The sequence below is a fragment of the Mycteria americana genome, chromosome 5, assembly GCF_035582795.1.
Source record: "Mycteria americana isolate JAX WOST 10 ecotype Jacksonville Zoo and Gardens chromosome 5, USCA_MyAme_1.0, whole genome shotgun sequence".
In the NCBI taxonomy this organism is placed as follows: Eukaryota; Metazoa; Chordata; class Aves; order Ciconiiformes; family Ciconiidae; genus Mycteria; species Mycteria americana.
The window spans coordinates 44,390,001-44,416,575 of NC_134369.1; the positions used below are offsets into that span (position 1 = coordinate 44,390,001).

At 39.6% G+C, this 26,575-nt stretch overlaps 1 protein-coding gene across 4 annotated transcripts in view; it reads left to right on the forward strand.

Annotated features, from left to right (window-relative positions):
- The window catches only part of NPAS3 (neuronal PAS domain protein 3), a 629,144-nt gene that overhangs the window by 81,835 nt on the left and 520,734 nt on the right, over positions 1-26,575 (forward strand). For 2 of the 4 annotated variants that reach the window (XM_075503122.1, XM_075503121.1), the window contains exon 2: positions 3,736-3,825. The exons of the other annotated variants lie outside the window; for them this stretch is intronic. In XM_075503122.1, coding sequence (XP_075359237.1) covers positions 3,736-3,825 — 90 coding nt within the window. The remainder of the gene's footprint in view (positions 1-3,735; positions 3,826-26,575) is intronic. 4 annotated transcript variants of the gene reach the window in all.

Genomic DNA, 26,575 nt, shown 5'->3' on the forward strand with positions numbered 1-26,575 from the left:
TGAGAGAGATACTCTATCAGCTGATATAATGTGCTAAAAACAAGTTAGAAAAATTAATTCAGTGAAGATTGTCTAAAATTTTTTTTTTAGAGGGGAAAAAAACCCCCAACCAAGACCGATTGTCTTGGTAAACTTTTTTTTTTTGATCCTAACCAGTAATTGTTGCTACTTGTTTTTATGTTTTGTGGGTTTGTTGTTGAAGGTTTTTTTTGTTTGGTTGGGTTTTTTTAGTAAGGAATGCTGAATAAGCTGTTCTGTGAGGTAGTCTTAATTTCTGACCCATTTCTGACCCATAGCCTCATAGTTATCAGATGATAATTAATTGTAAATGTAAATCTATTAAATGACAGCTAAAGTACATAGGGCATAGGACAGAGGGCAAACGGGTGCGATGGTGTTAGGCAGCTTCTACATACATAAAATATAAACATAGTCTTTATTCAGCATAAGTCCATTTATGGAAATACACTTACCATGCTAAAATGAACCTTAACAATAAGAGACAAACATCATACAAGAAAATACAGGATTTTTTTTTTTCCAAAGCATTGCTCTAGGTGGTGGCTGCATAGCTAAAAATGTGGTGTGCACTTCGAAATGTATTCCATAGTGTCTCAGGACTGTTTGCTTTTTCAGGTTAAGCACAATAGGCCCCATTCTGTGCTAATTTAGATGCCATGCAATCTCGATGAAGTCAGTGGGATTTAAAGAGATTTACATTGATGTCTTATTTGGCTCAGTGTTTTGGGATATGGTTTATTTTTTTATTATTATTATTTCTGTTGCAGCAGAGGGGGAATGGAGGAGAGTAAAATAACTCTTTAAACAAAATTTAGCAAGCATTGGGTAAGGGATGGGTCCAAAAAAGGTCGTAGGATCTTGGCTCCTGAAGTGGAATCCAGTGCAAAGGAAGACTCATTTCCCTCAGACTAGGATCCACAGCAGCTGCTATGTTGTGTATAGAGCCCTATATGTTGTTTAGTTTAAAAACAAAACATGACAAAAAAGACAACCCCCGTGCTCACTACCCTCAAAAAAAAAAAAGTTCCATATTCTAATCTATTCCCCATCTTTGGTTGTGGGACCTAATTCTGGCTAGATGTAAAGTAGGATTGTGATTCACAGTCCAAAACTCTGATCTGGGCTTGAATTACAGAATGGTTGAGGTTGGAAGGGACCTCTTGTCCATCCCCTCTGGCTTGGAGAAGCAGGGTTACCTGGAGTGGGTTGCCCAGGACTATGTCCAGGTGGGTGTTGACTGTCTCCATGGGTGGAAACTCTACAACCTCTCTGGGCAGCCTGTTCCCGTGCTCCATCACCCTTGCAGTAAAAAAGTGTTTCCTGATGTTCATCTGTGTTCCTCCTGTGTTTCAGTTTGTCTGTCATCAATTTGAAAAAAGAGCAAGGACTGCCCTTATCATAAAAACTGAAACAAACAAACAAAAGCTAGCTGACAGGTATTCTACACTAGCTTGGTGCAGTGAATACTTATTTAGGACCTATTTCATCACAAGAGTGTTCAAACCCACATCTTCCGCTTCCCAGATGAATGCCGTAACTACTTCAGAATAAAGGTTTTCTGGAGTGAGCCATATTCTACTCCACTTGTTTAACTACTCAAGTAATAGCAATAATCAGTATTACTATTCAAGGTTAATTTGGCCAGAGAACCGGTGGAAGAAAGAGCATAATTCTGAAGCCCTGTGATGAGGGCACTCATCTGGGAAGGATTCTGATAGTTTTTGCAAGGACTGCTTATGCATTTTTGAATGACTCTTAATATAACATGCTCTCACTGGCTCCCTTTCTTTCATCTAATGAATTCTGGTGGGGTTTTTTTTTATTTTTCTTTTTTAACAGTATCATTGTTTTAGCGGGAGGAGTTAACATGTCCCTCGCTTTGGAATAGTTATCAAGGAGTCTGTGGTAATCTTTGGAGCTGTGGAGGATATATGTTTTAACCTCCGCTGGCTGAGAGGCATGGAGAGCCTAGTTCTCCCACATCTTTGCTGAAGACATGTAAAACCAGGCATCTTTTCTAGTCTTGTTTCTTTTTAAAAAAAAAAAAAAAAGGCTGGGGGGAGTTAAAGTTGGAGCATGGGTCAGCCAATGTGACTGAAGATTTTGAGGCTTGAATTCACTTTGATGTAGGCATTTCTGGGTGACCCAAAGTGAAATGTTTGTGTGTCTCGGGCACAAACAACATAGAAGAAACTCTCCTCTTCTGGATTTCTTTTTTACTAGCTTGCATAGTTCCCTGCAGATAGCACTTGTGTTGCAAATCCTATTTTAAGATGCTTAGCTTTCCTTATACGATGTGTATGGTGCTTAGGCATCTGACTTAAAGGCCCTGGGTATCACAGTAAATAAGTCTCCCTGGCAATGCCTTAATTGGTGAATGCAGGAATATCCCAGGATTTGGAGGTGTTTTGTCCTGCCTTCACCACGTAGCTGTCTCCTCCCTCCTGCGCGTGGGTTCCCATGGGCCGAAAACAGTGCTGAGGCATGCTCAGAACAGGTTTCCAATTTAAATGAGCAAGGGAGCAGGGCTGTTAAGACATGAAATGGTGTGCGCTTGCCACTCTGTGTAGGTGCAGTCTTATTGAGGAAGGCCCTCAGTTTCCACAGTACATAACTTTCCATTTTCTTGCGAAGCTTGTTGCTGGATAATGACGCTAATTATTTTCTCAAACCTCCAGTCTCAAATTACTGTTGAAACAAATATGTGATTTAAAAACACAAGACTAGTTTAGAGCTATGTAGATGTAGTAGTGTAAAAATCATAATAAATGATTCTATATTGGCAAGAGTATTTACTTCTAAAAAATTCACAGCCTAAAACTCTGTTTGAAAAATTTGTAAAATTTCTCAAATAATTTATACTTACTCTAGTTAACTACTATTATATCAAAAGAAACAAAGGTATTAATTTGTGGAAGATACAAAAGCATCTAAAATATGTGTTTATTCCAGAGAAGAGGGCCGAAAAAAAATATTTTTTTCTGTTTTGTGTGCAATTCCCAAGTATATTTTAAAAACAACGTTGAATTTTTATAGCCAAATTATATTTTCTGCTAACAGGGAGTTGGGGAGGGATGAATAATAGAATGATTGACAAATCTTTTAGGGCCTGATTTTACAAGATGCTGCGCACCTCCTGATTGCTGCCAATCACTTTCATTTTCTTTCAGTCCATCCGAGAACATATGGCATTATTCAGATGGTGCTGAGCACCTTCAATCACAGTCCTCATAATGCCACAACATCCTCATTCTGTGCAAATGTGAGAATTGCTGTTGACATTTTAAATTGGAGGGTTATTTGGTCTTTGTCTGGACAAACTCCCAGCTGATATAAATGGATGTTCTGCCTGAGGAAGGATTGCAACAGTAAACAATAAATAATCAATTTTATAAGCACTGTTGTATATACACAAGCTATGGTGAAGTATCAATTCGGTTCATAAAATTCTTTACCTCTTCCACTTTTATTTGATGGGGAAAAAATACCATTCTTTCGGAGAACTGAAGTGTAGTTTACTCTCAGTGCAAATTTTGAAAAGTGGAAACTCTGGATGTTATGTGCACAAGGCAGTTGATTTGAAGAGATCAGAAAGGTGTTTAATTTAAAAATAAAAGAAAAAAAAAATCAATTTCAACATACTGATTTGTCCTGCATTACAGTTACCTGTAGAGAACCTCTAGTCATGTCTATCTGTTTTTGATGCCTCTACAGAATAACTGTCCAGCATCCTCTGCCCAACCAATCAGAATGTAGGAAAATCTACCGATATGACGGAATCTACTGTGAATCTACCTACCAGAAGTATGTTGAAATCTGTGTGAGTCTTGCCTCTAGCTCGTGCATTTAGTGCTCGTGCTCTCCCGCTATTCAGAAATTACACGTGTGTTGAAACCGTACACTTCTACTTGCGTGCAAAACCTCTACAGCAGGGACGGAAATTTGGTGTTTAATTCTTTGGGATTGTGCTCTAAAAGCTAAAGAGCAAATAAAAAACCCTATGACTTTACTAAATCTCTTAGATATGCTTCTGTACAGTGCAATAAACAAGAATATATACACTAGAAAATCTAGGCAAAATGTATTGCACAGGTGCTGCACATCTTAGGGATTTGAAAGGTGTGATATGTATAAATTAGCTGTCACTTTTTTTTCAGTCATGTAATGGAATGATGAGTTGTAATTTGCATAATCCTTTAAGAAGTCAAATTATACTGTCATGTAGCAGACTTAACATGCTAGCTAGGATTTCGTAGCTTTGCAGCTAATTAGTATGTACCTTACAGGACAGTTAAATTGAAGTTGAGTCCTCTTGCTTTGCAGTCATTTGCCTTTGTCCGTTGCCCTAACAGAGCCCGCTTTTGTGCGTAACTCAAGATCCTTACCGGTGCTTCTGACAAAAGTGCTATTGCTGTGGGCAGGCAAATGCAACGTGCTTGACTTCTGTTACTTTTGCAATCAGTGAAGTTTCTATTTTACTGTAGTAAGGATTGAATAATCTATTTCTACATAGAATTGAAAAGTATATATTTGACAGGTACATTGTAGATGATTTTGTATTAATATATTGCAAATGCATGATGAATTTTCTGTTATCTTGCTGGATTTTGAAACTGCTTTCTGTCACTTAGTGTTTACTTTACACACTCCAACTGTATTCTTGTTTTGTATCCCAGTGTTATCATTATCATCTTGTGTATAACAGATTTCACTTTTCCAAAAAGCCCTTAACTTCTAAAAATCAATTGTACTTGCATGGCAAGAAAATGCTTCTTTGGCAAGGCAGTTATACTCATTATAATTTTTTAGGTCATATTCTCTCACCTACTCTTTTTATTTCATAACCTGCTGTTTGTTTCCTGAATCTTTTCTTTTAGTAATGGGTACAACCACATCAGTAAAAGCTGTTACTTCAGTGTAAATGAAGAGTATAATTTTGGTTTACAGAAGTGACAGGAAAAGGGAAATCTAGATTTATCAGTATAATTACAGCATCAATGTAACTTGGTGAGCCAAAATGAAAATCTGACTTCTTGCTTGGCTGCTTTTGTGAATGGCTACTTTTGGTCTGAGATATGATTTATTAATGATTTTACATTGACTTATATATTTCTTGCACTTTTTGAATTTTTGATGGTTTTCCCTTGTATCTCTCCAAATAATGGCTGTGTCCAAGGTAACTGAAGCAGTCTAGATCTAACATGGTTTTACATGTCACCATAGAACTTAACTTTACTGGTTTTACTTTTCTTGTAACTTCACTTCAGTAAGCGTAAAAATGTATTCATTTGTTTAAACATTTGAAGCAGATTTGTTGCTTACTATTTATATCAGTTTTTAAAACAACTGCAAGATTTTGAAACTTTGTGGAAATAAGAAAACTTGGCACAGTTTGTCATGAGTGTTAAATACAGCGATAGCTTCACTCTGAATGTTGCAAAATAGTTATCTTAATTTTTTAAATTAGGTGGAATTTATAGTCAGTATAGTTAAAAACAGCTAGCTGTGCTGACCACAACACGGAATAGTAGATGTTCACTTACAAGAAGGTATACAATTGCAAATAGGCATTGGCTAAATAGCTTTTCAAAAAAAGGCAAAATCAAAAAATCAGACTGGTAATGAAACAGTGTTGGTTTTGACTTCTGTTTTGTCATACCTGAAATGTGAATTTCGAAGTATTATAGCCCAGTTCACCTCACTTGTAAAGAGCATGCGTTATTTTGGAAAACTAACAGCTACGTCTTTCTGCAGAAAATATAGAGTGCTTTTTGATTAGTGAAATTTTCTCTCAGTACTTCTTCCACACTATTTAAGTTCTCAAAGGCATTCTTTCTGTCTTCTTCCCAATGGATGTTTTTGATACTTTTTTCCCCCATAGTGATTTATTTCCAATGATATAACAACAAGTTACTGAAAACTTCTCACTAATCAAGACCAAAAAAAATCGAGCTATTTTCATGACACTTTTAAAGCTTATACTTTAGTTCCACAAGACATGTGAATGTTTGGTACTAGATGTTCATGTGCATCTCTTACGCAGGCTCAGTCTCTCGCCTGATTAGATTGGGGATGGGAGAATGGATGTAAAAAGCCCACTGAAAGGGCTGTGTGACCCTCCTTTTGCCTGTAGGGTAACTTCTGGCCTGGACACAAACCAGCAAACTGCTTACTCTGAGAATTAAAGGAATTTTAAGGACTGGCCATACAGAGTAGAACGGGACACAAAATTGTGGATTTGGGAGCTTGACTGTTTTTTCTCCAACCCATTTTAAAATTACAAGAAGTATTATGCAGAGAGCCTAGTCAGGATTTATGCTTAACCATGTACCTACTAAAGGAATTTTGTGTAAAGCTACTTAGCAGTTGAAATCGAGATATTCTGATCCTTTCTGTAAAAATTTGAAAGGATCATACCATGACCACCTACTCCAAAAATACTTTTAAGAAAACATTTGGGGAAGTAACCTTTTTAGTCAAATCTTAGTGCTAATATATACTAGAAATAACAGTTTGTAAGAGTTCTTAAAGGTGTAGATTAGTAAATACATTATAGTACTATAAAAAAAAAATTGCAAAAAGCTTTTTGCAACACAAGTTCCTGAGGAGCTGGACTAATGATTACATTAGCTAACATATGTACAACAGGTAAAATAGTAAATATTTTAATACAGACCCCTCTAGGCTATTTATGATCCTCTTGCGTCTCATAGATGCTGCTAGATATCCTGCTCAGAACAGAGTGGAACACAAGGTTTCAAAAGTTGTTGGCAAAAAAACAGATTCCTCATGCTTTTTAAAAATCTCTAAAGTAAGCTTGAAAATAATTACAAATCGTTTCTGTGTTCACTAGCTGTAGAAACTAACACACCAAGCATTCTTAAAAGATGTTACCATTGTGTTTTTTGAAGTAGATGACATGTCTTGAGCTATGGAGGTAAAACCAGAGACCTGTCAGTTACTGGCCTGGAATACAGCTGTCCATCAACTCCTGAATATTTCCCCTTTTTCTTTTCCGTTCCCCACAGCTGTAGCTAGGAATGTCCAGGCTCTTCTTTTGTGAAGTCAAACAAAACTGACAACAAAAAAGAAGTATTCCTTGTTCAGTTCTAGCTATTTCACTGTAACCAAACTGCCAAGGCTTTTCCCTCTTGCCCAGGTTGAAAATCCTTTCTTCTGCTTGCTCAGACACCTATGGTTTGCACTGTTGTTCACCTTTATGGAGTGTCAAACGGTGAACAAAGCCCGGGTAGAAGATCTCCAGAGGTAGCCCAAGAGGAGCACGGATCCCTGCCCATACTCTAGTTTTATGTGTTGCTAAATTACAAGGAGTAATGGCATGTCAAGAATAGGGGTTTTTTGCTTGTCTGCAGGGAGTCTCTGTTGTGTACAAGCAGAGGATAGCTCAGGTTTGTTGTGTTTGGTGGTTTTTTTTTGTTTTTGTTTTTGGTTTTTTTTGTTCTCAGCCTGGAAGTTACTCCATTCATAAAGTGGCCTTTCAGAGTATCACCTGGGTTGTGAGGGGAAATTCTCAGTTTGGTGGCTGTTGTGTGCTATCTTCAGCAAGGGTGGAAGAATAATCTCATCCTCATTTCTTCCCGTCCACATTAAGCAGACTTAAAAGTCATGTGTCTCTTCAGGAGTATAGAGAATAGGGAAGAGTTCTACAGTAAGGTATTTTTTCTGAAATCAAGAGCATGGAATAAATATTAGGAAACCACCTTGCTCATTTAAATCCCAGAAATACAGCCATGGTCTTATTAGTTCTTTTACCTTCATTTCTCTGCAAGTTAGTGAAATGAGTACAAAGTAGAAAGCTCATTGATTTCAGTCTAAGAAGTGGAACAATTTGTCCTGGAAGGTGTAGCTTAGTCATACACACGTTATCATCCTGAGCCTGTAAATGCTCAAAACATCCAAACTTAACAGACTAAAATAAGCTCCCCTCAAACTGTATGTTGACTTAAAACCATAAATATTTGTGCAACTGAGAAAAGGAGGCACAAGGCTAACCCATTCCTGTCAGCCTCTAAGGTTGAAATTAAGATTTGTTCCTTTATCAAATGGATAAAAAAACCCCAGAATTGCTTTGTATGCCCAAGAAATCTCATGGCCCTGGTAGACACCACAAATGAGAATATAAACCTTTAATGGCCCAAATAGCTTTCCCAGGGTTTCTAGTGAGGGCATTCAACCAGATATAGAACATGGGAAGATGAAGGATTTCTTGGGGTTGTTAAGGTGGTGATAAGCCCTACAGACCACTTCAATGTGGACAAAGCAGTAAAGGACCTGCAGAGGAGGAGCTGGTATTTCCAAGTGGAGATTCACAACTTTGTGAAAGTGGGTTAAACCCCCTGCTGGCTCCTCTGCAGCTGGGCGTGCTGGTTCAGGTCGGTGTAGTCATTTAAGCAGCCCAGAGAAGTTGATAGTGGCTGAGAGGTCATTATCTTTTTTGCATCTTTTTGTTTCTTAGTGGTGGTGTTGCACATAAATTGACTTAGAAAGGTGTAAGACTTTTCAGACTTTTTGTTTGTATATCCTGACTCATCTGATATCATATAGCTGAGGAAAAGATCTAGTAGTCTGAAACAATTATTTTAGCTGCAGGAAAAACATGTAACATAGGACAACAGGGCTGTCATTCAAGCTAATGTTGTAGGGTACACAAGCTTTTCTTCCAACAATGACTTCAGTATCCCATATTTAGGGGTTAACCTAAGAAAGAACGTACTGAAGAAGCTGTTATTTATTTTGATCTACTCTAGTAAAACAAGGAGAGGCCCCCATCTTCTTGCACAGTGGATCTTTCTTTGGGCCAGCGTTCCCTCACTTCACATCTCGATTTTTCTCCTTGCAATGTGAATTTAATAGGTGCATTTGAAGAAGATTCTACGCATCTCCTCTTCATAAATTTGACCTCCTCTTAGAAAATATTGAAACCTAATAACCTAATTCATTATCTGTCAGCAAATGGCAGAGAAGCCACTGTTAACTCATGTAACAGGTCTTTTAATATAAATCACCCGATTCTTATGGCCTTGGTGTGAGGCTGCCTGGCAAAACTTTATCCCTGTTAGAGCTGCCTATGTCTGCTCTTACCTTTGTGTAGCTTTGAGCATATCTGTGGGTTCTCTGTGCTGAGCTGTTCTAGATGTCTTTTGCAAGAAGAAAAAAAGAAGTCTTTAACCAAGTTTAAAACACATCCCAAAGTGAGCCAATGTCTATCCTTACACGTAACATAAGAGAGTGGACTTTCTCTGGGTAAGAAAAGAGATTAGCTGTGCCACTTTAAAATGATTAATGATCACTGGCTAGCATTAAGTTGAACATTTAATCCTTGGCTGATTGGAGCATTTGAGAGAACAGCACTCAAAAAATATAATTTTTCAATAACAGAAATTTTGTCATACTTATATGTCTATTATGACACAGTTAGATGTTGTACTGGCTTTAAAATTTTACTTTCAGACTAATGGAACGCAGCCTGAATAGAGAATAGGTGCAATGTATACATGCTACCTGAAAATTTTCTTCCACTGAATAATGAAGGGCCATGTTTAGGTTTTATAAAATCCTATTCAGTTTATAGTTCAACACAAATTTTGAAGATTCACTTAAGCTTTGCAGTACCTAATTGTAATATCTATTCTGAGTTAAGTCCTGAAGTGAATTTGGTATTGGTCAATTGACCAATTAGGCGATTACCTTTTGCTGCCTTGCATACAATCCATGTTAAACTGGCTGGGTCTTCAGGTCCCTTAACCACACCCTTTCAATAGGATATTAGTCACAGTCTGCTAATTCCCTGTTAAGACAGGTTTTTTGATATTCTATAGAAATTGTTTTTGCATTTAATTTTTATTTCAGATGTGAAGGGTCCTTTTTGTGTTTTGTGTTTATTTGTTTTGTGGTTTTTTGTTCTGGTGTTTTGTTGTTTCCCCTTCCCCCCCCCCAAGTTCTGTTACTGTTCTAGAAATGGAGAGATCAATTCAAATTATCTGTGACTGAGCTACTCTGTGTATTCGGCAAGGTTTCACTTTTCCCATGCTCTTTCGGTAACTTCCTGCTTTGCACAAACACAGAAGCATTAATACCAAGTATATCCAAAATATTAGTTGGGGAAGCAGTGAGCAAGATAACAAGTTCATTTGGCTTACTAACAGTTTATACAATCATTCCACAGCTTGGGGGAAGGGGAAATAATTATCCCTCAAATATAAGGAGTTAGCCAAATACCTGCCCTAAAGCTCATGTAGGTGCCATGGGCTGCAGTAACAAAGCTATCCTGGAGCATTTTAGATATGCTTTTGAAAGGTAGAGTTCCAATGCTTTGGCACCTTTTGATTTAAAAGACCAATATAAGATAGTAACACAGTCTTGCAACTTCTGGTTCTTTTTAGAAGGAAAATGCTGATTATAAGAACTTCAGGTGAAAGAAAATCCTGCCTTTCTTTAGATGAACTGTACTTACTGTTAGTTAAAATATTGTTACCTTATTTTTAGTCTGAAGTTTTCTAACTTTTATGTAGCAGAAACATAACATCCAGCATTAAGAAGCTGAAAAGTCCTCTTTTAATATACATGATACTCCTCAGTTCTTCCCCTCCATTTAGACATTTGTAGACAGTAACCCAGTGATCATTTATCCTCCTCTTTGACACCAGTTTCTCATTCTTAGCAAGGCAAGTTTTCCAGAATTTGACCACTTCTTGTAGCTGTTTGATGAAGTCTTCCTAGTTTGAATACTAATATAGTCCATTAGTTGTTCCTGTGGTAGTGCTCAGGGATCACAGATATAACCTAGAACCACGTTGTTACGTGCTGTTTGAAATGGAAAGATTCTCTGTCTTAACATCAATAGTGTTTCGTATAATCCTTTCCTATTGCTACTCCATGTTTACTTCCTTGTACATCACAGGATCTTGTTTTGCTGCTCTAGTCAGGGTATTGCACTGTAGGCTAATATTAATTTGGTTATCCACAATCATCCATATGCCTCTTCCTAGGTTATTATATTGTCTTTGTTTGGAATCTGTGTTCTTGGTTACTAGATAGACAGCTTTGTGTTCAGCTGTGTTAAAACACATCTTATTCAGGTGAGCCCAGACTGCCATGCAATCTGTGTAACTGACAACTCCCTGGTATTTACCATTTTATTATCTTTTGTGTCATCTGCAAATTTTACTGGGAAGGATTTTACGTTTTCTTTCACATCACTGATTTATTCTCCTGCACAGGTACTCCATAGGGAATAAAGGGCTCAAGGAGTTCTTCCCCTGCACGGAGTACTTGGGGTAGACTTAATCCATATTTCAGAGCTGCTGGTCATAATGGCTGGGAGCAGATTAGGGCTGCCGGCACTGATGAGTTGCAACCAAACAGGGGCAGTGAGTCATGAGCACACTCTCACTGCAGTAGTACGAGATGGCTGCAGCCTTTCTTTAAAGTAATGTGAGGCTTGTTTTGCATAATGATGCTGTTGAAATACAGAAGACAATTCTCCCTTGAAAATTTGTGTGTCCGCAGTGATGGCTACTAGTGAATTCCCTTTTTTTTTTTTTTTAAAAAAAAAAAAAGGCTGTTTCTGGAAACAAAGCTGGATTATTTGCAAATGTTTAGCAAATTTAGTGAATATGTTTGTCCAAAAAGAAGGGCAAAGATGTGGCTTTTGGAAATCCTGAAATCTTTCATATTAGTTTTCTTCCTAAATGAATTAATTTTAATTTCATTTCCAAATAATGCTTTTATTTAGAACTAAATCTGCTTTTCAAGTGACTAGAAGATTAAGTAATGAAGTCATCAAGCATAATGTTTTGTTGAAAAATAAGTTTAGAGTTTACCTGAAATGAAGCTTTGGCATAACATTTTGTCCTTCATTTTTCTTCTTCCTCCCAAAAGGATTTCTTTGAGCAAACCTCAAAATCATGCTCTGAAGATTTTTTTTTTTCTTAAGTTGGTTACATAGCAGACCTGCGCAGCACTGTACCTTGCTTAAGTTGTTTAGCAATCTATTAATTCTACCATCTAGCCACAGGGCTTCATGATACAAAAGTGACACAACTCATATTTTACATCCAGATGCAGCAATATCACTAAAACTCTGACTTATCTATGACAAAACTGTTGACTTACCACTGTCATAAAGGAATTTTAGTAGAATCTGTAGTCAATTTAAAGTATTTATACTGATTTGCTTTCCCTTTAAGACAAATACTGCTCCAGTTAAAACAGGCAAAGATTTAGCAGTCTGCATCGCCTCAAACTGGTATACAGGAAACAAGGCTTGCATTACATTTTGTAAAATTAATTTTTTTGTTGTACAACACTTTGTCAGGTGTTTATGGTCTTAAAGTTCCATGTTCATATACACACATGTACATATACACATATACCTCCACACACACTTTTGAAAAGAAAAAAAATACAATAATTTCAGGGAAAAAGACAATGGAAACGTAAAGCATACATCTACCTGAGTGCAATAGGGAAGGTGAGAATTTTTAATTTGTCATTTTTAGGTATAAAAGAATTGTGTGGTGCTGTTTAAAAAAAAAAAAAAAAAAAAAAACCAAACAAAAAAACCAAAAAACCCCCCAAAAAACAACAAACCCACAACAACAAAAACCACAATACCATATGAACCAAATACTATATAATTAGAATTTGCCCTTAATTTCTGGTAAATAGGAAGTAAAGTTCTCATCAATACCAAACAAACAAAAAAAATCTCATCAACAAGAAGGAAAGACACAATCTGTCACACCTCAAAGTTTTCTGCTCATTGAGCAACAGGAGACTCATGAATGTAGATACCTTTACCTGTTATAGTTGCATTGAACTTTGTCTTACAGTTTCATAAGTGACGTTGGGTCTGTGCCATCTCTGAGATTGCAGACTGTGATGCAGAGTAGGTTAAGATGCTGTATCATGTACCATTTAATCAGGCTGCACTATTTAGAGTATGTGTTGTGTACTGGGAATAATTTGTGTGTAAAGTCTTTCCAGCTGCATCTATATAAAAGGTGAAATTCCCCTACCTCTGCACAAAAGTCAGTTAAATGGACTGTGGGGAACGGAGCAGCAGTTGAATGAATTAATTTCATGTAGCTGTCCGTAGCTGGCTGTGACACTGCCGTGTGCTTCCTCCACAGCTGACTCGCAGCCAGGGCCTGTGCACATCTTTGTGGAGTTCTTGGGCTGCTGAATTTCTATGCATTGATCAATTGTCTCCTTCCCTAGAAGTGTCCTGTATAGTTTTCCACCCCATTGCTAAATTCCAGTGACTCATTTACATGCCTTGGGCAGTAGCTCTGTAAACCTCGTTACTGTGGTGGACTTTGCTACTTATTATTATTACCTTTGCTACCTCTGAGATTGGAGATCATCACAGTGTTAGGAAAGGGAACACTAGCACTGTCCCCTTCTTCTGCATATCCTTTCACGTAAGCTACTGTATGTGCTGCTTCACATGGCTGGGGGAGAGCGGCTGTTGTGCATTCCCCCTTTTCCCCAGTGGAAAATCTGCCATTTCTGAGAGTATTCCTGGCTGGTGGTTCTCAGTGATGCACGTATAGACAGTCCAGGTGAAGGGAGGCAGCGCAAAGATTTTCAAGCTGTAAAATGGCTTGTGTAACCAGTCACGCTGCAGGGTGCGATGAGTTTGGCAGCCTGTTAGTTCTGGGGCTGTCTGGAAGCACCCCAGGGTCGCAGACGCTCGCTGCACTAGGCTGTAGACTAGGCAGTCCGTCACCTGTATAATCAGTGACCAATACTGACCTATGTATTGATCATAACTGTGCTTTGGTATGGCATGTACTGTTGCTTTGTCTAGCAGTATTTTCTTTGCCTCAAGAATGCTGCCATGCTCTACGTTTTGAGCTGGATCTTATACTAAAAAGGACACTCATATTTTGCTGACTTGGCAAGTTGAATTGAGAGGTTTTTGTTATTCAGTAGGGATAGAAAATGATCAAAATATTTTGAGTGAAATACTGAGCTAAGATTAAGAGCAGAATACAAACCAAGTCTAAAGTATGTTTTGGTATAGCTTGGTCAATTGGAGGTATTTAAGTGGTGTAGTATCCCACTTGGACAAAGCTGCATCAGCAGAAACCTCTATAGCAGATACTATTTTACTTGCAAAACTGTTCTTTTACTGATATTGCTTGTTTTGCTAATAAGTGGTAATTTTCCTGTATGAGTCCAAAGCAGACCTTTGCTGATATAGCTGATTACATGCTTAGTGCTTTGCCACAGTAGTGTATCAAGATTGCTCTATTGGCAAAATGCTCCTAATGCAGACCTCATCTGATTTTAGTCATTTACTTTTCTTGATTTCAAAGCTCAAGAATATAAGACTTCTATTGTAGAATTTGAAGGAACATTAGTTGTTCCATCACTCTTTAGTGAATAATCATTGGGATAAAGAGACCCAAGAGCTGTACTGCATTTAAAAATCAATCCTATTTTTCATAATATAATTAAGTTTTTTTGTCATTTGAGATATTCTTGTTGTAGACTTGAATTAAGGGTGAGAAACCTAATCTTCTGAGTTGCTTCACATATTTCACTTTTGGTCTTCATAGAATCCTGCTGATGATGTGATTTGCCTGATTAATTGTGACAGTGCTATCCATACTAAATCCCACATGGTTGAGCTCCTTTGCCTTGAAATCAAATGGCGCAAACGAAAACTTTCCAAAAGTATTCTGAGCTCTTTCACCCCCTCAAAAATCTCTCAACCAAAATGGAAGTGAAAGGCCTGGTGATCATAACCTAGTCAGGCACAGTGCTTTGCTGTGTGCCTTGGGCAACACCTAGATCTTATGCCTAAGAGAGCATTTCTTGGTTATCATAGCAGGAGGCTTTCTTGCTTCCAGGGGTAGCAGCATGCTTTTAGAATTGCTGTGTTGCTGCTTGATTACTGGTGATGGTTATGTTACGTGCTGGACCCAGCGTGACAGAAAGAGGCAGTTCTGATTCATATCACCCTGGGGAGCATCAGGCATGTATCCAGACCAGGCATCAGCATCGATGGTAACTGTGGTATTGAAATTGCTAGAAAAGGCATGGAATCAGATAATCATCCATAAAAGAGTACTACTGAATGGCTATGAAGTTCACAGCTGGTAGATTCATATCTTATGGGAACATGATACTGTGTAACAGGCAAAATCTGTTAAGTTTATTAAACAGGTTAAGGCAACTTCATTAGAGAGGGTTTTTCCACTGTTGATGTTGGCTTATTTTTACCTCACCTCCTCCCTAAGTGTACTTGCAAGTTATAAACAGATCTTTTGTGAGATGTCAAAAGAAGAGCAAATCGACCACTGCAAGCCTAGGTTGTCTCTTGGAGGTTAAACTGAAATCTAATTATTGACATTGTCACTAAATGGAATGAAATACATTCCAGAACGTCAAAAATTACATTAACTTTTCTGACTTTTGTACACTCCAGATTTTTTAATTCCTCTTGCTTTAGATACTTTGATGCATTCCTGCAGCAATGCCTACTTCACAAAAGTAAAAGTAGTCCAAGCAACAAACTATTCATCCTTCTCCCTAGTTTACAGTAGATATCATTTATTTTAGGTTGAAAACCAGGAATAGATCTTCTGCCTTAATTTGAGGGAGACTCTGCTCTTAGAATCTTTTAAGAATTCATAAGAAAGGTGAATAAATGTCATGTTTTACAGATGTTCAGTTCACTTTTTATATGGGAATTGGCTGACCCTTCAACACACTGGCTTTTATTAGGATAAGTGCCCTTTTCCTCAGCAACATTTTAAGGAGGTGGAGTCTTTCTCTGCACTTCCAGGCTTGTAGAGCCTTCTCACCTGGGTGCTTTTTAGAGGATAGTTAGCACTGGCCATACAGCTCTTGCAAGCATCTGAGTACAAGGACTTGGTGGCGTGGCCGCAATATGCCCATGGTTGCAAGTGGGAGTTTTCTTGTTTTCTTTTACTTGCTACTGGAGAACACCACAGTCCTGATGCATGTGGTCTCACTCCTGGCTGCTTATGAACACTCTTTATCCATGTGCTGTTAGGATGTTTGTAATAAACTGGAGTGTAGCAGAAAATGCTATTCAATGTCAGGCTCTGCAAAGGGGACGTAGGGCTTTACAAGGGCTCCTCTGCTCTAGGAGTTGCTGCTCTGCATGTCCTAAATGTGTTTACCCTAAAGGCATGGAGTAAGGCTTATCTGTTTACAGATATATATTTGATAAGAGGTGATTTGGTGAAATATATTTGTTTTGGTATGTAGCTTCTTCTAGATTAACTTTTGTATATTGTTTTAACATTTTCCATGTGCTTATCTAAGACTAGTTTGTAAATCTCAAAGTAAATAAGTGCTTGCTGATCTTCATACCTCTCCTATTTGTACCCACAATACCACGTTTGTGGCTTTGCAGGCTGGCTTGCTTTGATGACTCTTATGTGTAGATATTTTTGCTTGACAGATAACTAAATTCAGCTTGGATGACTAAATCCAATGTATGCAAATATCAGCCCTTTATTGTTGTGTTTAAGCAAAATTTTACATCTGCATTAGAATGAAAAACATAGTTTGAGTTGATACGGGTGTTGCATATTGCATAAAGATAGCAAGATGACATCAAGAACAGAAAATTATTATATTTTAGGCCAAATGCAGTAGTACCTATAAACAGGAAATTACTGTCATCCCCCCCCCCCCCTTCGTGCTTATGTTTTGATACTGAAATTGTCCCCACCACTAACCCATATTCCTCTTTATTCATTGCTATCCCCATAGCTGCTTCTGTCACTGCTTGTGCTCACTGTTCCTTAACCTCCAGCCCTAGAAAGACGGCTACATTGTTCATTATGGCAGGCACACCAGCACTCTGTAGAGCTGTCGGGAGCACTTGGGTAGGTAGATTGGTGCCTGATACTGATTTTAATGTGCCTATCGCTTCCAACGATGTTTCCCCTGGCTTGAAGCTTGTGTTTGGGAGACCACAGTATGCATTCCAGATGGCACTGCAAACAGCGTCTGCCAGGGAAAAACAGGTAAATATAATGAAGCAGGGAGGTAATTGGGGAACTGTACTGCGTAATTTGATTATGGTGTCAGATGCAAGGGACTCAAAAAATACTAGTTAAAGCATAAATACTGGTGTTACAATGTTTATTATATGGTAGTAAACAATCCACTCAATAAACATATGAAAATTTAGGTCAGAGCTGTAATTTACCACACTGGTGAAGAAAAATGTTGTGGCAGAATGAACTATCATGCTATTGCTTACAGATTCTTTTGGTATGTGGCTTTTTCAATGATGTATTTGAAAGCAGATTTAGAATATGAAAATCATGCTGGTTTTTTATCCTCATTTTAGTCAGATGAAAAAACCCCTTAATTTGTATATGTACAAGAGAATTTTCTAAAAACATGTTCTACTATGTGGTATCAATTTTTATAAGTGTGTAGTGCATGAGTGTTTTCTCTGAGCCTTTTTCTTTTTTTAAGCCCCTTGTCCATATCCCCACCTTCTTTCAAGAACTGTTAAGAAAAAAGTCTGGATACCTTGAATAATTTTTTTTTTGTCATTTAAAGTCTTCTATGTCCTTAAAACCCAACAAACTGCTTTCTGGCTCACTAGTATTTCTTGAAAACAAAAAGTGGTTTGACAAAAATTCTGTTTTCTTCCAAAGCCCTGGTCACACTTCTGGTTTTCAGTTCCTACTAGAGTAATCGGGTGGCTTTTTCTAGACATTGTTTTTCCAGATTGTCAGAGCAAGATTGGATTTAATATAAACTCAATAAGATCTACCTTCCTTGAGATGCATGGGTTTTTATTAGATAGTAGCTGCTATTACCTTTAGCTATTTCAGTTGCTATAAGACTGTTCTCTCATTTGCCTTGTGCCTCGCATAGTCACTAACTCCTGGGCACGTAAAATCCTGTCTAATTTGGAACAGTAGCATTTTACATCTACTGCAGACTCTCTCTTTTCTTGGCTATATGTCATAATACAGAGTAAAATAAGTCTATATAAAATATCTGTAGCATATGAATCAATATTTGTTATGGAAGGAAGTTTACTGTTTGTAATTTAGAAATTCAGTGTAAATACCTAGTTATTTAGGATGATTACTGTCTGGATATGTGGCTCGTATGGGGGGTGGATCACCATATGAGTCTGTAGCTTGCCCTAAGTAGCTAACTACATCTGCAGACAGGTACGAGTGTGGTTGTCATACTGGTGCGCGGGTATATATATTCAGGGACATACAAACACAGGACATACAACAACAGGAAAGTTAAACGATTCTAATTTGATTCAGAGCGTGCCTATAGGAAGAGTGCTCAGAGCAGTAGAGAAAAAAAGCACATGTTAACTCGGAGTGTTTAAAACTGTAGAGCCAGAGACACTCAATCACTGGACTTGGACTTGGGAGGGATGAATGGATAACATGCTTATTGAGACAAATGAAACTTGTGCGAGGTGCAGGAGCAGGGTCCCTGGTTAGCTGGAAGTCAGCTGAGGCAGAAGAAGCGTGGCTGAAGAGACCAGCACAGGCAGAGGCTGACTGCTGCGGTGGTGAGGGGGGAGAGGCATATGTGAAGGGGAGAGCCCCGCAGTCTCAGAGGGCAGTGCTCAAAGCCCAAACAATTCTCATGGCTGATGGGGAAACTGGAGAGCCATATTGTCTAAAGCTTTGTGTGCTAGTGAAAGTAAAGGGTACTTGTTTTTGTAACCCATGGAAAAATCTGTGTATCTTTTGCTTCAACTTTTACATCTACTGGAAGGGGTGAGCTCAAAACCAGAGGGGTTAGAGCTCTCTGCTTCTGCTCCTGACAGGTGGAGAACAAGGCCAGCATTGTCTTGCAGGAATAAAGTAGGCTGTTGTGGAGGGGGAACCAGGAAAGCCCGTGCCTAGTCATTTTGCCAGGTAAATCACGAAAGACAGTGATACAGTTTTCTCGGACTAGAGGAGGCTTAAAAGCTCGTGGACGTAGTGAAGCCCAAACACAATAGCTAGATGAGTGGAAAGGAGTCTTCCACGGCTACTGTGGTGTTATGCATTGGAGGGAAGGTCTCTTGTGTGCCAGCTTACTGTTTAGATTTTACAGATAGGTCAGGCACACTGAATGTGTGCTGACTGCAGTTGTAACATTTCTAGAAAAGAAAACAAGGCCTTTGAGTTCCATATCCATCTAGAAAATGCATATGGAGAGATTAAACCCCTCTGAGCAAGTAACTAATTGCATTATCAGTTGCAGAGTCAATCAGGACACAGCAGAGGAACACTTAAAACACTTCAGTGCCCCTTCCATAATCACAAGTGAAACACTCTGTTTTGTGAGTTCTCTGGGTTTTGGGGATTTTTGCTGTGGGGTTTTTCTGGGGTTCTTTTGGATGAAGACGGGTTTCCTCATTGTGTAGTGCAGTTTTCTTCCTTCCCTGGGCAGCAAAAATGTTAAAATCTGACCCAAGACTACCACTTGTTGTTATTGGATTTAAACACTAAGCTTACCTATGTTTACTGCTGAGTGCTTGTGGCTATTTTTTGGTTAAATATCAGGATTTTGGTAAAACTCCATTGTCTGGTTAGGGGCTAGAATCAAATAATGATCTTTAAAACCAGAATGTTTTATGAATTTAAAAATTGGAATCTCAGAGCCACAAAGACAGGGAAAACAGCTTTTTCTGACTTCAAAATTGGGATCCCAGATACTCCAGTACACTGGAAGACGTAGAGAGTTTTCAAATCTAGATAGTGGACTTGCTTCTTTTCCACTGAATCATTTTAGGAAAGCAGGATGGAATCTTAAGCTCTTTCCTGGTTTTATCTATTTTGTGTTTCTTGACTTTCATTTCAATATCATGCCTATTATTGCATAATTAGTGTTATTCTATTCTTTTGTCTCAGGAACGTGTCCTGAACGTGCTTTTATCTCTCCTTATTCCTTGTAAACCTCATACTACTTCACCACTGTGGCACAGCTAATGCTCTTTTCCCTTGCTTAAGCCTACCACAGTCTCTCTGGCCCTGCCGTCAATCACCAGCTGGATGCCGAGACAAATTTTTTATAGCAGCTTCTGTCAGTAAAGAGAAAATATTTTGAAAAATACAGTCTAAAAGCTGAATGTCAGCCTGCTGAGTGGCCTGGTTAAACAGGAGAATTGACTCTGCCAAGTTTTTGTTGTTTAGCTTTTTTCTTAATTTAAAAAAAAAAAAGTGGTTTGGGGTCTAGCCCAAATAATAAACAAAATAAGACTTTCTTGGCAAGGACTCATAATTGACTAGCTTACTAAAATTCTTAAGCATCTCCATGACCGTTTTTGTCTCCACCTTTCTGGTCCCTGTAACATGAAACTTTTCAATCTGTTTTGGATGTCACACAGATGAGTAGCAAAGAACCCAGTAGCTCTGTTGGACCCCCTGTAGTCCCCTGTTTTGTTTTCTTTTTCAGTGAAAGCTAAATTACTGTAATAGTGTGTTGTTTCTGAGGTTCAAAATCCTGCAACAAACAATACTCTATCTTTGCAGGAAGTGTTCCAAAAGAGATTCTGGATGTGCTGAACAATTGTACTTGGTCTTTATGACCAGGGCAAAACACACTCAAAAGGTTTAGATAGGCAAGAAGCTGCATACTGTTTTAAAACCACTTTGAAAAAGGATGGTGGAAGCACGTGGCATAATGCATAGTAAATCTTGTATTAGAAAGCCGCAAACCCCTTGTTGAGAAGTTGCATTGGTCTCTTGAGCCAGAGAATATTGCTGTCCTACAGATATATTGTTGGAAGCTGCATTGAGAAGTGCAGCCTACTTGTTAGTTGATAAATAGAGATTAGAATCATCTACTAGGCTATTTTATGGTGCTTGTTAACAATATTTACCTTCCTAAATTGATTCAGTATAATCCTCGCTATGGCTTTACCTCATTTCTGGAAGACATATAGATAATGTGGTACTTATATGAAGCCTTGCATGTCACTGAAAACTTGCTGTATTTCCTTAGTTGAATTGTGCGGCAGGATTATATTAACATAGATTTTGGAATATTTGAGCTCCCATAGGGTATGGTGTGTGGTTGATATGACATGACTTGCCTTCAACAGTTGTTTTAACAAGATATCCTTCATATAAAATATACCAGGCTGAAAGGCATAACTGAGTGAGTTTAGTAAGAAACACTGTTGGCAAAATTCTTCACTTTCATCTTTATCTGATTAATTCAAGGCTGCATGTTACAGAGAAAGTATTTTTAACCTAGCATAGTATTTGGTATGTTTATTTTAAAAAAAAAAAAAACAAAACACAAAACAACCAAAAACCAAAACAAAAACCCCCACCCCCCAAAAAAACCCTTTTATATTATTTAGTACGAGATCATTTTTAATAAACTGTTAAACTCATTGCAAATGTATGTGCATTTACTCTAGTTGAAACCCATACTGCTTAAAATATCTTCTCACTCCTCCTAAAAACTGCTTTAATAATACATTAATTAACACTTCTGTAGTACTTGGCATATTTAACACACAAGATAATTTACAGTTCCTAATATTTTAAACTGTGTATTAAAAAGTCTAGCATTAGTGAACAGAAAATACACTGTATGTGAATATAGCATTAAATGCTAAACATATAATTTACATGTAGCTCGGTCTTTATTAAAAATGGATATACTTTAATGTCTTGATAATACTGCTAATGTTGTTTGAATTACTATTAACATTTTTTCAAATTCCTGCTGATGGTTTATTCTTTTTATTATTACCATGTAGAGACTTAATAGCTAATAATACCAATAATTAGCTTTTGGTTTATATAAACAAATAATTTCAGATTTTATGGCAAAATATTGTATTTTAATTTTTATCTATTTTTTCCTTGCACAGGCTTTTTGTATTGACTGAAAAATATTCAGCCAAATTAATATCTGAAAATTCATATCTGTGTACTTGCCTTAAAAAGCTTTGACTGACCATGTACGTGAGAACAGATTTCAGATATAGACAGACTTTTACTGTCTCTTGGCTTTATGCTGCAGGGAAAAGCTTACTACACGAGGATACTAGATGGCTTGAGGGTTTGGTAATGGGATGTGGAGACCTTCACCTTGGGTCACTAGTTTGAACGTAGCCCAGGTGGGTGGAAACTAAAACCCATTATCATCTGATGGCTCCTGGATGGTCTGTGTGAAATGAGTTGGTGGTCCCAGTCAACTGGCTAGTAGAAAGACGTCAATACTGCAGAATCATCATCACAGTTCTTGCAGATTGGGATCCTTTCTGGAACTCTTTGCAGAAAAATCAGTGGCCAGAGTGGGTTTGGGCACTGAATTGCCCTCTGCACGTCGAGTAGTTTGTGTAGGACAGGCAAGAAGCATAATTGTGTAACAGAATGGAGAAACCACTAGCACTTGTTAGGCCAGATCTGGCTTGTAAATACACTTCCAGAACTGTTTAGCTATGTTTGGCCCCCACTGCTATTGCTTACAAGGTTCTTCAGAGAAATGCTGCATGCTCCTTATTTATAAGTGGAAGGTCTGGGAAAAAACAAACACACACCACCACCCCACCTCCCCCACCCTCCCAAGAACTTTTTACATTAGTTAACACAAAGTCTGGAGAGGCTATAATCCTGGTTGAATTTTCCTAGTTGACTCTTAAACTAGCTGGTTGAATCCCTCGACTTTTCTGCTGTAATTTTGCCACCAGTCTCCAGCTGGTTTTGTGATCCTGGTAGCAGAGGAGGAAAGTAATATATGTTATATTATTGTCAGAGGCACTGAAAGACTCTTAATTCTAATCACTGTATAAAATCAATGCTCAAAATCTATATCGTTGTGGGGAATGGCAAAACATATACTGTTTTCCAACCCACAAAGAATTGCTTTCTTCTTACAGCTTTTATGCATAGTGGCTTGTGTGTCTGTCTTGAACACGGTCCTGATTAGCTAGTGAAGCTCACCTGACTGGATAAATGCAGCCTCAATAGGTACTATCTACTTTTTTGCTCAAGAAATTGAAGGAGATCCCTTTGTCATAGACTCATAGAATGATTTGGGTTGCAAAGGACCTTAAAGATCATCTAGTTCCAACCCCCTGCCATGGGCAGGGACAGCTTCCCCTAGACCAGGTTGCCCAAAGCCCCATGCAACCTGGCCTTGAACACTTCCAGGGATGGGGCATCCACAACTTCTCTGGGCAATCTGTTCCAGTGCCTCACCACCCTCTCATAGTGAAGAATTTCTTCCTTATCTCTAGTTGAAATGTACCCTCTCTCAGGTTAAAGCCATTACCCCTTGTCCTGTTGCTACATGCCCTTGTAAAAAGTCCCTCTCCAGCTTTCTTGTAGGCCCCCTTCAGGTACTGGAAGGCTGCTATAAGGTCTCCCCAGAGCCTTTTCTTCTCCAGGCTGAACAACCCCAACTCTCTCAGGCTGTCTTCATAGGAGAGGTGCTCCAGCCCTCTGATCATCTTTGTGGCCCACCACTGGACTTGCTCCGACAGGTCCATGTCCGTCTTCTGTTGGGGGCCCCAGAGCTGAATGCAGTACTCCAGGGGGGGTCTCGCAAAGAGCAGAGCAGAGTAGAGGGGCAGAATCACCTCCCTTGACCTGCTGGTCACGCTTCTTTTGATGCAGCCCGGGATACAGTTGGCCTTGTGGGCCGCAAGTGCGCATTGCCGGGTCATGTTGAGCTTCTCATCAACCAACGTCCCCAAGTCTTTCTCCTCAGGGCTGCTCTCAATCCATTCTTCCCCCAGCCTGTATTTGTGCTTGGCATTGCCCTGACCCATATGCAGGACCTTGCACTTGGCCTTGTTGACCTTCATGAGGTTTGCACGGGCCCACCTCTCCAGCCTGTCAGGGTCCCTCTGGATGGCATCCCTTCCCTCCAGCGTGTCGACCGCACCACGCAGCTTGGTGTCGTTGGCAAGCTTGCTGAGGGTGCACTCAATCCCACTGTCCATGTTGCTGACAAAGATGTTAAACAGTGCTGGTCCCAATACCGACCCCTGAGGAGTGCCACTCATCGCTAGTCTCCAGTGTCACTCTCCACCACTGTCACTTGGATGTCGAGCCATTGACCGCAACTTGTTGAGTGCAACCATCCATCCAGTTCCTTATCCAGCGAGTGGTTGACCCATGAAATCCATGTGTGTCTGATTTAGAGACAAGGATGTTGTGTGGGACTGTGTTAAATGCTTTGCACAAGTCCAGGTAGATGACATCAGTTGCTCTTCCCTTATGCACCAACGCTGTAACCCCATTGTAGAAGGACAGCAAATTTGTCAGGCATGATTTGCCCTTTAGTGAAGCCATGTTGGCTGTCACCAATCACCTTCTTATTTTCCATGTGCCTTAGCATATTTTCCAGGAGGATCTGCTCCATGATCTTGCCAGGCATAGGGGTGAGACTGACTGGGCTGTAGTTCCCCAGGTCTTCCTTTTTTGCTTTTCTAAAAATGGGGGTTGTGTTTCCCCTTTTCCAGTCAGTGGGAACTTCACCGGACTGCCACAACTTCTCGAATATGATGGACAGTGGCTTAGCAACTTCATCCGCCAGTTCCCTCGGGACTTGTGGATGCACCTCATCAGGTCCCGTGGTCTTGGGTACCTTCAGATTCCTTAGATGGGCTTGAACCTGATCTTCTCCTACAGTGGGTGGTTCTTCATTCTCCCAGTCCCTGCCTTTGCCTTCTGCGACTTGGGTGGTGTGGCTTGAGCGCTTGCCAGTGGAGACTGAGGCAAAAAAGTTGTTGAGTACCTCAGCCTTCTCCCTACCCTGAGTAACCAGGTCTCCCATTTCCTTCTGGAGAGGGCCCACATTTTCCCTAGGCTTCCTTTTATCACTGACGTACCTGTAGAAGCTTTTCTTGTTGCCCTTGACGTCCCTGGCCAGATTTAATGCTATCGGGGCTTTAGCTTTCCTAAGCTGATCCCTGGCTGCTCGGACTATTTCTCTGTATTCCTCCCAGGCTACCTGTCCTTGCTTCCACCCTCGGTAGGCTTCCTTTTTGTGTTTGAGTTTGTCCAGGAGCATCTTGTTCATTCATGCAGGCCTCCTGATGTTTTTGCCTGACTTCCTCTTTGTTGGGCTGCATTGCTCCTGAGCTTGGAGGAGGTGATCCTTGCATATTAACCAGCTTTCCTGGGCCCCTCTTCCCTGCAGGGCTTTCTCCCAGGGTACTCTACCAAGCAGATGCCTGAAGAGGCCAAAGCCTGTTCTCCTGACGTCCAGGGCAGTGAGCTTGCTGTGCGCCCTCCTCGGTGTCCTAAGGATCTTGTACTCCACCATTTCATGGTCACTGCAGCCAAGGCTGCCCTTGAGCTTCACATTCCCCACCGGCGCCTCCTTGTTGGTGAGAACAAGGTCCAGCATAGCACCTCTCCTTGTTGGCTCCTCTCTCCCTGGGAGAAGGAAGTTATCATCAGTGCATTTGAGGAACCTCCTGGATTGCTTATGCCCTGCTGTGTTGTCCCTCCAAGAGATATTGGGGTGGTTGAAGTGCCCCATGAGGAGGAGGGCTTGTGAACGTGAGGCTGCTCCTATCTGTCTATAGAGGGCCTCCTCCACTCGGTCTTCCTGGTCGGGTGGCCTGTGGCAGCCCTCCTGCTATAATGTCACCTGTTCCTGCCCTCCCTTTAATCCTGACCCATAAGCTCTGGGTAGGCTCCTCATCTGTCCCCAGGTGGAGCTCCATGCACTCCAGCTGGTCACTGACATAGAGGGCGACACCCCCTCCTTGTCTCCCCTGCCTGTCCATCCTAAAGAGCCTGTATCCTTCCATTCCAACAGTCCAGCCATAGGAACCATCCCACCATGTCTCTGTGATGCCAGTAAGATCATAGCCCTGCAGGTGTGCGCACGTCTAACTCCTTAGAGTCTTCCAGAGAGCCAGCCTGTGGGATTACTGGTCCCTATTACTACCCCACCCCCCCAGCCAAAAACTAATTCTTATTTTTTTATACATTGGCCAAGGGACCACACCACTAATGAGAAAGACCATGTTCCCATCAGCTTATGGATACCTCCAGTAACACTCGCATCTGCTGGATGTAACATAATCAGTCCGAGACAATGTTTCATCCTAGAAAAGACATGGGAGCAGAATGGCTGTGGTATTTCACCGGTTATACTGAAATCCACTTCATTTTCTGTAATTTTTGTTGTCTCATGTTTATGGCAAGATGATGCTGGTGTTTCAGCTTCAGTCATGTGCCTCAAACTTGGGCTGGTGCTCTGGTGGAATTACTTTAGAACAGACACAGAAGCATGTGTCATTTTTCTCATAAATTTCAACAAATATTTATTTCTCCTTAAAATACAGTAACCTCTTCTCAGATAAGTTGAACAGTGAATTAACTAATATTAAAATGCTGGGCAACTTTCTGCTGGATGTGTTAAATATTGTGTTTCCAAATACACAAATATAAAGGATTTATATAGGCTCTTGGGATACAGACTAACTTAGCATATTCTGTATGCATCCTCCCTAACAAACAAATCGGATACATAACATTAGGCTGCCTGAATACCCTCACTTCCTCAAATATTCAGAGAG